General features: G+C 40.8%; 2 protein-coding genes across 2 annotated transcripts; one reads left to right on the top strand and one right to left on the bottom strand.

The window, feature by feature from the left end:
• Window positions 1-235: 235 nt before the first annotated feature.
• Window positions 236-1,622, bottom strand: LOC136446117 (piercer of microtubule wall 1 protein-like). The gene has a single exon (XM_066444405.1). The coding sequence runs from the start codon at window positions 1,450-1,452 to the stop codon at window positions 997-999; it is 456 nt and encodes a 151-aa protein (XP_066300502.1). The 5' UTR covers window positions 1,453-1,622; the 3' UTR covers window positions 236-996.
• A 434-nt stretch (window positions 1,623-2,056) lies between these two features.
• Window positions 2,057-12,237, top strand: LOC136446064 (sperm-associated antigen 16 protein-like). The gene is made up of 18 exons (XM_066444338.1): window positions 2,057-2,177; window positions 2,651-2,725; window positions 3,253-3,320; window positions 3,719-3,843; window positions 4,114-4,182; window positions 4,615-4,683; window positions 4,903-5,010; window positions 5,317-5,434; window positions 6,056-6,125; window positions 6,505-6,644; window positions 7,191-7,324; window positions 7,926-8,069; window positions 8,664-8,764; window positions 9,003-9,214; window positions 9,562-9,627; window positions 9,994-10,120; window positions 10,561-10,625; window positions 11,950-12,237. Exons 1-18 carry the CDS (start codon window positions 2,132-2,134, stop codon window positions 12,058-12,060), a joined length of 1,848 nt encoding a protein of 615 aa, XP_066300435.1. The 5' UTR covers window positions 2,057-2,131; the 3' UTR covers window positions 12,061-12,237.
• The last annotated feature ends 780 nt before the right edge of the window (window positions 12,238-13,017 follow it).

Below are 13,017 nucleotides of genomic sequence, written 5' to 3' on the forward strand. Positions count from 1 at the left end.
CTACAGTAGCAAATATAGACAATCAAGAGACTGCTTTTGGTCGAGGCAAATTTCACAAAATACGCATCAAGAAATACAGGAGTGTTGAAAACTAAACGTACAGCCTCACTGCTTGGTAAAAGTATATACAAAGTTTCATTCATTGCATTGTTAACCGGCTGAAGATGGCTTGTCCTCACTTAAAATTATATGCATAGTTTCTGGTACAGCGAAATCAACACACAAACACAGCATATTCGAATAGTATTCAGTGTATTTCACACCATTGGTGCCACATATTGCAACAGTAACTCCTCTTCAAACCAACATATTTAACACAGATGTCTTGACTGACCAACATCTCACACTTTTTTTCATAACCATGGCAATCAGACTTAAATTGACAAACAGCAATTGCCAAACTATAGTTTAAAAGTCACATTTCATAGTGAAACAATGTAGCATATTGTAGCTGTTTTGAGAATAACTTGATAACAGGGTAAGCATACCTGACATACAGAATACTGCAAATCATGCCAGAATGTCTAGTTGGGGAGGGCACTAATCAACATATGTATCGTTTGATGCTGTTACTATGGTTACTGACTGCAAAGGGACAGACCACAAGTCATCTGAGGGGGGGGGGGGGATACGCATACAAATAACTTTCTAATTAAGATATACAGCAAGTACAATGCATTCACCCCCGTAGACATTTTGTTCCGTAGATAAGTGTTTGTAACATGGGTTGTCCATCCGATTTGCATAGAATGCGAGCATTCAACACAATACAAATATGCACCCTGCACAATATCATTACTGCACGTACACATTAACTTAAAACATTAGTGTAACTTATATACATATCTCATTGATACTCGAAAGTATCGCGCAAGTAATGTCATGACTTGGAAGAACGGGTGGGTATGAGTATGATATAACCACGTTGAAGGCGACTGCCTTAACCGAAAGAAGAAGAAGATATAAACAGTTCCAAACGGCGACAACAAGTCATCATCACAACATGGCGGGTCCGTTCGGATTGTAACTTCTGTGGAAATTGTTCTTCTCCTCCATGGTGATGAGATTGTCCACGCCGTTAACTTTGCTCTTCTCGACGTAAGTGTTGAAAGAGTGGTTCCGGGGCATTCCGCAGACGCCCAGGTGTTGGGAAAACTTCTGAGACCTGCCGTGAAACTGCGTCTGCATGGTGTGGACGTTGGGGTTCCTGCCGCCGTAATCTCCGTTTGACGTGCGGTACTGAGGGTGAGGTGCCTTATCCTTAGAGCGGTACCCCTGGAACCAGTCGGGGTTGTCGAATCTCGCCGGCAACTTCTCGTGAACTCGGTAAAACTCGGAGGTCTTGGCCCCCTTCGGAATGCCCAGCTCGTCGACTTCCTTGGGAGGGGCGATGGAATCGTTGTTGGCCTCTTCCTTCGCCACGGAAACGCCGTTTTGGTCGGTGGCAGGCATCGTTGATTCGTCTACACGGATTTCTGGTTATCCACGAAAAGTCAAATGGCTCCAAACTGCACGGACAGTGGCAAAGAGAGTCCACAGGAGCTGTGAAACGCACCGCAATGTCAAGAGGCAGTCGGGGGAACTGTGTTCAGAGCAGCAATGGCGGCGTTTTAATGCCACGGGTCATGTTTGTTTACTGCTATGGTAACCGTTCCCATGGTGACAAAGCATTGTTGGTGACACCAGCGACACCTAGCAATACTTGTAAAAATTGCACTTTGTTAGATGAAATTAGGTTGCATATTTGTCATAGTCACGACATGACAGTGGGTGTCCCAGATACAAACTTGCAATGACATTTCCTTGTCTAAACTTAAAATGTTAAGAAGGACATTCGCCTCTGATATGAAAACTGTATGCCAGAAAAACAGCATCTCTTGTTTGAAACATTTGGCCTTCGAAGACATCCAGACGCAAAGCAACACTAACAATAAAAAAGGATGCCCATGACAAACATTGTAGTGAGACTATTTCAAATGAAATATCAAAAATATTTAAATTGCATGTCTACTCTATTGTCATTTTCGCTCTGATGCAACGAGTCAGAAAATGATTCGCAGAGGCGAAGTACCGAAAGCGTCTTTGTTTACATGCGATACTGCCTAGCAACCTGTTATTCTTGAGAAACAAGATGGCGGACGTCGAAGCTCCAGACGACAGTGCTTACTATTTGGACCGTATCCTTTACCTTAAACCAACGCATGTCACTCTGAATCTCAGTTGAAATATTAGCTGAAGCCTCACATTAGCTTGAGAGGCTCTATATTCCTTTTGAGAAAATATTGCTATGTAGTGTCAGCCTGGAAAAGCAGTGTGTTATGGGAGGGGGGCGCACACTGTACACTATCACTTTGTCCACATTTTTGTGTGTACGATTTCATGTTTATCAACACCATTTGCGCTCTGTATTTCATTTGCAAATAATTCATATTCTTGCCCTATAAGTTGATTATGCCGAACATAAAGTGCAAGTTTTCCTATAGTATCTATTTTCCTGCAAACTCAGGGATATCAGTTTCTGTTTTGTTAGTGTTGTAACAGTTACTGTAACAGTTGTTTTTACTTATCTGTAGAAGAGATACGAAAATGGGAAGTTCATATCTTGTAGGGTTCCATCCAGTAAAATGTTTGACCTTGACCTATGACCCAGAGGTGACCATCACAGAAGACCTGGACGATGACTACCAGTATGAGGAGGTGTCAGTGGATGAGGAGACCATCGCTGGTAAACTTCACCTCCATATATGGCACTTCATTTACATATTGTTTGTTCGCTTGTTTTTGTTTGAATAACATCAGCAGTGCTAGTAATCTGTTTGAAGACATAAGCTTTACTCTTGAGTTAATATGTGGGATGGGTTCATTAATGTATGTGACGTTTTTTGACACTGGACCTCAGGCTTATATAACATCCCATCTAAAAGATTGCAACCATTATCAATATGATTTGTTGGGCAAGCAACAGTAGCTAGGATTCAAACTATTTATTTTCAGGTCTCGAGGCAGGTTAAATTGCTCACTATTGGACCAAGCATACTTCTAATTGTCATTAGTGTATTTCGTATTGTATCATCTATGGATCAATTTCCATGGATCCGTGGTCGGGGTCGATCCTACATTTGGTCTCATGCAGCTTGGACATGTTGTGATTACAAAGCCGTATTGCACTACTAGCTAACGTCTTGCTTCAACAAAGGTCAAACAGAAGGAACGAAAATTCATGAGAAAACTTCATTTTCCCAACATGTTCAGATGGAGATGAGGACCTGGATGCAGCAGTGAGAGTGATCGAGGAGGCATCTCAGGATTTGAAAGCTGCAGTAAGCCATTTATTTGTTTTAACTTATAGTATTTGAAAACTTTTAATCGTTGCCTGAATAGTAACACGTAATGACCTATGTTGTATTTAGCCTCGCAATTCAGCCTTATAATGGGCTGCCATGAGGCCTGTCTGTCAGATGATGATGAATAAACCAGTCTACTATTTATTCTTCAGTTGTATGTCTAAATACATCTGTGTACTACTAGTATTTTCTTTAGCAAGTGTATCCTTGCAAGCACACATGCATCTTCAATCTATGCCCAATTCAACCTGATTTAGAACTTTTAACTACACGTATGTATGTTGAATTTTGCAACCGCTCTTAAATTCTTTGTCTTGAAAGTTGCTAAAGACACATAAGCTATAATATTCTAAAGTCATTGCTTCATGTTCCAGTTGCGTAGAGAGGGTGTTCCCGGTCCAGCTGTTATCGAGCGCCCCGAGGTTGTGGATGATTTTGTGCGGAACTATCTGCTGAAGATGGGCATGAGAAAGACTCTGGAATGCTTCCAGACTGAGTGGTAAGTTTACATGGAAAATCATTCTGCTGTGCTATTGGGTACTGAATTTATTTTTGGGTCGATGTTATTTCGGGGTAGGACTGGAAAGAAGATTTGCACTGTGGTTTAATTTTGCCGCCAAAAACACAATTTGCTGTGTCAGGATTTTGCAAAGGATTTTGAAAAGGCACTGCAACGCGAAACAGAAAAAGCCCCGCCATTAATATTTTGAGATTTACAGTTTATTTTCTAAGACTCACTATATTGATATAAGATTTTATTCTTTTTCAGGTATGAACTTCAACAGAAGGGTCTTCTTAAGGAAGAGGACATACAGACAGTCCCAGATGTTTACTCCAGGTAAGGTTGGCAGTTATGACAAAATACAACATTATAAAGCTTTTGTTCATTTACACAATGATAACAGGGCAACATATATTGATATATATCAAACCTGTACAGTCTACATAACCTGTAGAATGTCTTACACAGCTGTCCAGTTTTGTACAGTAGGTACAACTACAAGCTGCGTTAGACTGGACTGTAAGGTTTGATCCACTCATACCAGTGTCACCCCTTTAATCTTTTTGGAGTTCAGTTGGATCTCTAACATGCTCGTCGAGGTGTGGCTCTTCTCAAACATGTCCCTAACCAAAGCTAAGTACTCAGTTTAATTGTGTAAGGAAATAGCTGTAAAATGCCTTTCCCAAGGGTACAAGGGACTTGAACCCGAGCCTTTTGATTATAAGTCAACAACCCTAACCACAACACCACCTTGTCTCCTCTGTACAGGAACCAGCAGCTTGACGACCATGTCAAACTTCTCAGGAAGGAGGTGGACAAGTTCAAGGATGCTGCCAAGTAAGGCTCAAGTTTCAAACGTAACCTTAGTCCCAACAATTTCATTATCTTCAAAAGAACCAAATTTTAGAAAAATTAAGTACAAGTCATCCTGGTTCTTTACAACCAATACTACTGGTACTACTGTTTATTCATTTTCAGGGGGACTTATGGTAGAAGAGTAGAGGGTTTTGCTATTTTTTAAGTTTGCGGTTGAAACAAATTTCCCTCCCCCCACAGCAAAGCAAAGGACATGTACGTGAAGCTGCGTAAGGAGAGAGATTTCCACCGGATGCACCACAAGAGGGTCGTACAGGAGAAGAACAAGCTGGTCACGGACATCAAGAGGTACTGTATACTCAGTTATTTTTGCGCTGTTTTAAGTTAAACGTAGTGTTTGAAATACATGTAGTTCTGTGGTACAGTAATGCCGTACATTAGAAACACATCTTTGCGGTGTGAATGTGCAGTGGAGAGTTCACCTCAATGATAGACCACTGTAATCATTTCTGAAGATTCACAGTACCGGTACCCTGATTTGAATGTTATACAATCATGTAGGTTCAGAGTCAGATCTAATGCTATACGCGTAAAAGAAAAGTTTGTGTATGTCTTATGTCCAGTTTAAGAAGAAGTGTGTTCTATTGTTCCCAGGCTGAAGAAACACTACGCCTCGTACGAACCAACCCTCCGTCAGCTGAAACACAAGTATGAGACCGCCATGAAGGAGAAGATGTTGTCTAAGCTGGAGAGGGACAGGGCAGTGGGTCAGGTAAGGACTTATGAACAAGTTTGGAATTTAAAAACATCCTCATGCCAGGTCCGCGGCTTGCATATGTCAAGCAATGGCTCTGGCGTACTGGTCGGTGTTCCATGCTTCTCACTGTTTTTGCACTGAGCAGCCCTCATCAGCCAATCACGTTGTCATCTACGATCAAGAGGCAACGTGATTGGCTGTTACCATTCCCTTCAACAATAGTAGGGGAAGTATCTGACTGGTTGATGGCTAGCCAGCACTAACAGTAACACAGCAAATTAAGGAGCATGAATCGTAGGCCCGTACGCCAGGGCTGTTGATAAGCAGCAGGCTTAGAGAGGAAGCATTGATTATCATTCTAACTGAAACTATGTGACAAAATATGCAGATCTAGGATATGCTGTTCATCATTTTAATGATAATATATAGTAGTAGTAGTAGTATTCAGTATTACATGTACAGTATATTATACTGCTGCGGGGCTCCCTGACGCAGGGGTTGGCAGCAGTCGGCCAGTCTTCACACAGCACTTCCAAGTGGCTCTGTCCAGCGGGTCCACCTTGGTGAGGCCACACTCTGTAATGTCCTTCTTAATATCTATGACTTATATTGTTTTTTTCCCTCATCTTGTGACAGGTCAGCGGTCTCCAGGCCACTTTAAAGAACATCGAGACAGGCAGAGGAGAGCCAGTCTTCCTTCAAGGAGGTGGGCAAGGTTTCTTAATGTTAAAAACAATAGTGTCTAGAAATTGCACTAACCATAAGGTCCCAATCATATCCCATGAAATGATACATGCAGTCGCTCACAAGGTAGTCAAACTGGTCTATAGGGACTTGAAGAAGAAAATCAAGTCATAGTAGACAGGTGGTTGCTATAGACCGAATTTGTAATGTTTTCAATTGGTAAATTGGATCCCAAATACTTGCGGACAGGTGGTCCTCGTGTAGAGGTTAATAAGTTAAGTGTACTTTGCGTCTTGAACATTTTGGAACACTTCTATGCAGCAACTTGTTCTCTTATGGCTTTTGTAAGGATTGCAGCCCTTTTTATAATTGGTTAACATTTTTCTGTGTCTGTTCATCAGTTCATAGTTCCCGAGAGTTGGCGAAGGCCGGGATTGGGCCCACCCAGCAGAGCCTGCGTCAGGCTAGGAACATCGAGGGTCTGCCGGGGTACGACCCCAGTAAAGACCCCACCAGGAGCGAGTTCAAGAGACATCCCAATGTGAGTTTAACCTTTAGCACAGTGAATTAGCCGTTTGGCACCCCATTCTATATTGGTTACAGAGTTAGGCAGCAGGGAGAAGGTTAAAGGCCATCAGTTCTTTTAACCTTCTCCCTCTCCATGAATAATACAAATTTGGTGCCAAATGGCTACCTTAGGAGGCTGAACATTAGAGTGTCTTATGTTTGTCACCAATGACACTAAAATACAACTTACAGTCATTACAATAAATGGGAAAAATCATTATTCAATAGACACACACGTTTTTACGAACTTTTCAACTTTGATTCACATCACTTTTGAATTAGATCAATTGATTGATTTGATATTTAGGATGTATGAATGGGAGACAGTAACCTAATACGTTCCTACCATCCTGATTGCCATCTCTGTGTCGACAGAGACTCTGATCACAATCTCTATCGATAGAATCAGCGATTCTACAAGACTGCAATCTTTCCCGACACATATTATCTGATCAGTACTTTCATCCCCTTAACTTTACATTGAAATAGACTCAAATGTTTTGTTTTTTGTTTGCATTAGGACACAGAGTTCCCTATGGACAACAGAGTCAACCCCTACTTGACCAGTCAGAAAACTCCCACAGGACATTTGACCAGGACCGGCGGCTTCCGCCTGACCAACACCCTGCACGCTCACCAACTGGCCATCAGCAAGTAAGTTGTCTGTACGTCTGTCCAACTGGCAGGGATGTGAAAATAAAGAAAAGCAAAGATTGGAAACCCAGAGGTTGTAGGTTTGAATCTTCACATTCCCGTCTACTTCAACAATCAGATCATCAAGGGGACACTCGAGGCTGTAGATTTTAATGGTGGCAAGGTGAGTCCCTGGCATGCCCCAATATTGTGCCCATGGAAAGGGCATTTTTACAGTTCTATTTCCTCACACAACTCGGGGGGAAATGAGTTAGCTTTGGTTAGGAACATCATCTCGGATAGGACATGAAGCCAGAGATCCTCAGTGGTTGAAAGCCTCGAGCATGTTAAAGATCAAACCACACACCACAAGAGTATAGATACATCATGGAATGAGTGGATCAAACCTTCCAGTTCAGTTTTAAGCAGCATCTCTTCGCCCTAGGTTAGAAACATCAATGCTCGAGACAAGCATGACTTCACTGACCCATTAGGAAAAGCAGGGGTTACAAAGGCTGCTCTGGAAATTCCCGTCCCCATTTATACAGATACTTACCCCATTTATACAGATACAGATACATAATGAAATTGTGGCGAATGATGTTTCGTTTTTGTGCCTCAGCCTGGCGCTTCACCCTCGTAAGGAGATCCTGGTCACCACGAGCGACGACCACACCTGGAAGATGTGGGCCATCCCGAATGGAGACATCATCATGACGGGGGAGGGCCACGAGGACTGGGTGTCTGCTGCCGACTTCCATCCAAGGTACCTGTCAATCAACAAATCAATCATCACTTGAAAGTTCATCTGTGTTGGAAGAAGTCATTCTGAATGGAGTTTAAACTGTAAACGCCAACACAATAAATTGGATTGTTCACTCCTTGATAAAGAAGTATAAAAGTCCAATTTATTGTGTTGGCGCTTACAGTTTAAACTCCATTCAGAACAAATCAATCAATCAATCAAACTTGATTGCACAACAAATGTATCAGGTACATTATGTATGGCAGCTTCTTAAGTAGTACTAAATATCAAGACATATATGAATTTGCATATCAAAATCAGCAAATCATACCTGTCACATCAGAATGATTTAGACAACACAACAATTATTTCTTATTTTGACTTTCGACAGAATGACACATGTTTAGTAACTTTAGTAACTTAACTTAGTATTTTGTTGTGGTATTTCTGCACAACCTGGAACCAATTCAGCACCAAGGACAGGCCAAAGTGAGGAGGAAGTTAGCACGTTATTCCAACAGCCCTATCACTGGCAAATGCTCTTTTTTTTTACTGCAACAGGCATGAATGCAAATCATAATCAAGATTATTTGATTCCCACTTTGTGACTTCCAGTGGGACCAAGCTAGCCACGACTGCTGGAGACAGTACAGTGAAGGTGTGGGACTTCGCCAAGACTGAATGTACCGTCACATTCGCAGAACACACACATGCAGGTATGAACAAGTTATTCTGACCTGTCTATAGTGACCACTCAGGGGATCTGAATTTAGGAAATACCTAATGTACAGCATTTGTAAGTGTTTCTATACAGCAATGTCTTCTTGGGACCATGCTTGGCACTGATCTCTTGACAGTGTATTTGCATCTTGAACATTTTAGAACACCTAGATTATACAGCAGTGTCCTTTTGTGACTTTTGTATGTAATGAAGCACTTTTCATTTCCTTTCAGCCTGGGACTGCGCTTGGCACTGGACTGGGGACTTCCTGGCCTCGTGTTCCATGGACAACACGTCAAAGGTGTGGGACCTGAACAGCGAGAGATGTCGCTACACGCTGCGGGGGCACGCAGACTCCGTCAACACTATCACATTCCTGTACTACTCCAACACTCTCTGCACCGGGTCCGCAGACAAGACCATCTCGCTATGGGACGCCAGAACGGTAAAATAATTTGATTTGATTCACCTGGTAGGAGGTAGGAAGCTTTTGGGGAAAGGAGTTTTTGCTGCTTTTCTACATTGAAGCAACTTTGTTGAAGCAATTCTGTAGTCGTGATTTAAGTTAGTAATGCATTAATTGGAAACACATACATGTACTTATTATTACATATTTTGTAAAACTACTGTTAACATTTCAAAATTCACAGTATTTCATATCAATGAGCTTACATTTTTTTATAATTATACTCAACATGTCTTTCTTTCGTTTCATTGAGATCAATTGTAAGACCAGTGGAATTGTGAATGAATGAAAGAAACTAGCAAATCTTTCTGCCATATTCCTAACAGGGACTGTGTGCTCAGACTTTCTATGGCCACATGCACTCTGTCAACAATGTCACCTTCAACCTTAGGGTAAGTATGGACAGGACTCTATTATTAGAATATCATGATAGTAAAATAGCATACTGTATCTAATGTGTATCAGTATACTAAAAAACTTGTTCATAGTATCAAAAGACATTTCCTTTCTTTCTGGGTGTGAATTGGTCCAGCGCCTCGTGTGACTGGCATTTATAAATGATCTCGATAGCTAGGGCCAGTCGTTAAAAATGATTATCATGATTGGCAGGGCGACACCATTGTGTCCTGTGACTCTTATGTGTCCTGTGACTCTTATGCCATTGCACCTTTTGAACGCAAGCTTTAAGTTGCATGTTTTCCTTGCAAGTTTTAGACAAATAATTTTGACAGATGTGTAAATCGTGTTCCCATTCCCAGGGCGACACCATTGCATCCTGTGACTCGTACGGCGTGCTGAAGCTATGGGACGTGCGAGCGATCGCTACCATCACCAGTGTGGACCTGGGACCGCACCCCACCAACAGGGTGGCCTTTGACCCCTCTGGTAAGTCCGTTTTTTTACTTAAACATAATTTTTCCTACCTGGTATCCATCCTATTCTCCATTGCTCCGTTTGTCACTTTCCTGTAGAAATGTCTGGTACCTCAATTAATAGAAAAATGATCACTACATTGTTGTAAAACAAAAACAATATGGAATGTGTATCAGTTTCAGCTTCCAACTTTTTGCTCTATTTGTATTTTTGAAATTCTCGTTAGAGTGACTCTACAATTACTACTTTGTCACAGTTCGGCAGAATCTAGTGTTGCTTAACCATTTACAAAACAAGGATTTGGCTGCAAACTTGTCTTTAAACAAATGATTCTTGAAATTTTTAACAATTTTTTTTCAAATGAATAGTTATATGAAATGTTGGAAGTAAATGTCCTATCTGTGTGTTCATGTTTGTTCTGAGTGTTGATGTTAATTTCTGCACATTTTCAGGGCAAGTTCTGGCTGTTGCTAGTAATGATGGAACAGTGAAGATGTTTGAGGTTGGCTCAGGACAGGTGAGTGAAGAATACTAGTTTGAATATCATGTGCTAGTTAACTGTAGTATGGGAAGCTTTACTTCACATTTGTCAGTTGAAAAGTAAACATCTTTCTCACACCTTTCAGTGTATAGGGGCAGTGCCCATATCTGTTTCTAAAGCCCTTGGGCCACATGAGCCACTACCGTAGCGCGGGCTAGTCCACTGGTAGTGGTGTGTCTTCAACTTTGTCTCATAAGTGCTGATAAGTGCTGAGCAGATAAAGTAATCTGCATCAAAGTTGAACTGTGAATTGCCAAGAACACAAAAATTGGACTGATCAGCTCCAGTACATGGTCTGACTGCATAACGTGATGTCACAAAAGCAGTGGATTTCTCATTCCTTGACAAAGACTGGAGCTGATCAGTCGAAAATTTAAGATGATTACTAGTCAAATTTTTATGTTGGCAATTCACAGTTTAACTTTGATTCAGAATGAATTTTACCAACAAAGATGAACTGTCAAGTGCAGATAAAGCAGTTTGTACCATTTTTCAAATCCTTCGTAAGACTTGACTGGGATTTGAGCCCCAACCTTCCAGATGCAAGGCAAACATATGACCCCCTATTGATAAAGCCATTGCACCAGTCTGCATCATATTTTGTACTTTACCAAAATCTGAAGCTCTCACTTGGAAAGGTTCAATCTTTGTCTGTTATCATGTGGTCTTTTACTTGATTATGTATAGAATGGTCACCAGACCTATTGACCTAAAGCGCGGTGTCTCAAGCCTCCACTCAGTAATAACGCACCATTTATTTTGTCAGCATGAGCACGCTACAAGTGTTACTAAGCACCTCTTGAGAGCTAGGCTCTTGTTGTTTGCATTGTGGCTACTCCCAACCTTTGTAACAGATTCCATTGTGGTAAAAGCATTGGTTCCCAGAAATTACGTCACCAGTTTCCGCTTTCATTCCACTGAATATTTTGTGGAGTGGCAGTTATAAGTTGCTATTTAACTGAGAGAAATTGATTTTAGCATATGAAAGGCCTCTGAGTCAGAATTTTGGAGCCTGGAATCCATTTGAACCTAATTCCGGGATGTATCAAACTTGTGGACAAATGATCTAGAATTGTCCCGAGGAAATGTCACTTCTATAATGCAAGATCTTGAAATTGTACTCAATTGACTGACAATCATGTACGTCTTTGAAAATAATAAAGATCATCAGACATAGCTTATGTATATCTAATTCTAATCTGATTAAGATTTGTAGTCTACCAGCTTCAATTTTGAAAGTTGTTTTCATGATAGCCACAATGCACATTGAGAAAATGTCTAACACTTTTCGTGATTGCAGGTCAGCTCCCTAACCGGCCACGAGGATGCTGTGCAGGCGGTGGTGTTTGACAGGAAAGGGGAGTACCTGGTGTCCGGAGGCTCGGATGGAACTGTGCGCATCTGGTCGTAATCTGGACTCCAGAGCAGTTACTCTGAGAACCTTACTCTTTGTGATCATAAGTTCAGATTGAAGGGGCAATAAAAAATGGCACCCCTTAGCTTCCATAACTTTAACCACTTTACACTTTGTTTTCTTCATTTTCAAAAAAGATGAATATGACTCCCCCCGTCAACCTCTATAAATACAGGACAGGTAGACTACCTCTATAAATACATAAAAAACTTCTGTTTCTAGAGCCATCTCTAGGGCTCAAAATTTTTTTAAGAAGTATATACAGTTATGTCACCAGGAAAAGCTGTCAAACAACGGCACACCTGATGTGGTATCATGGGAGGCACGCCAATTATTTTGGTTGTCGTTTTGTCTAAAATTTCTGCTGTCTTGTAAATGGTCCATTTATATATAGTTGATGAAGTTTTTACAGCACTTAATAGAATATATTATATACATTAAAGTTCATACGTCCTTAGTACTTCTGATAGGTGCAGGAATTGAGGGTTTTTTCCTTCTGTATAATTACTTGCAGTTTTGTTACAGTATGAATTTATAGTTATCATAATTCAGATTTTGCAGATACTATGTATGACTGCACATTTTGCAAGATTGACATAGAAATATTGTTACTTCCTCACACATATAAAGAACCATATATGTACCACATGTATATACGCAGCTCTTCCGATTCTGTGATTTGAACATTTTCATGTAAGAGGCATTAATTTCTGATAGCTTTGCTGAATGAATTCTGATGTTTGATGGAGTAATGTTAAATGTAGGGTTTGGGTTTACCTTTCAAATCTGTATGTTTTGAATAAAAGAAATATGTACAGCATATTACGTTTCAGAACTTGCTTCTGTCAATTATTGTAAGTACTGTCTTGTCTTGTATGTCAATTCTTCTACTTCTTAAGTCATCCTAAAATCGAGGTGAAGCTTGTTGTAACATGCACCGATAAGTTGTTAAAT

Source organism: Branchiostoma lanceolatum, chromosome 12 (genome assembly GCF_035083965.1).
Source record: "Branchiostoma lanceolatum isolate klBraLanc5 chromosome 12, klBraLanc5.hap2, whole genome shotgun sequence".
Taxonomy (NCBI): Eukaryota; Metazoa; Chordata; class Leptocardii; order Amphioxiformes; family Branchiostomatidae; genus Branchiostoma; species Branchiostoma lanceolatum.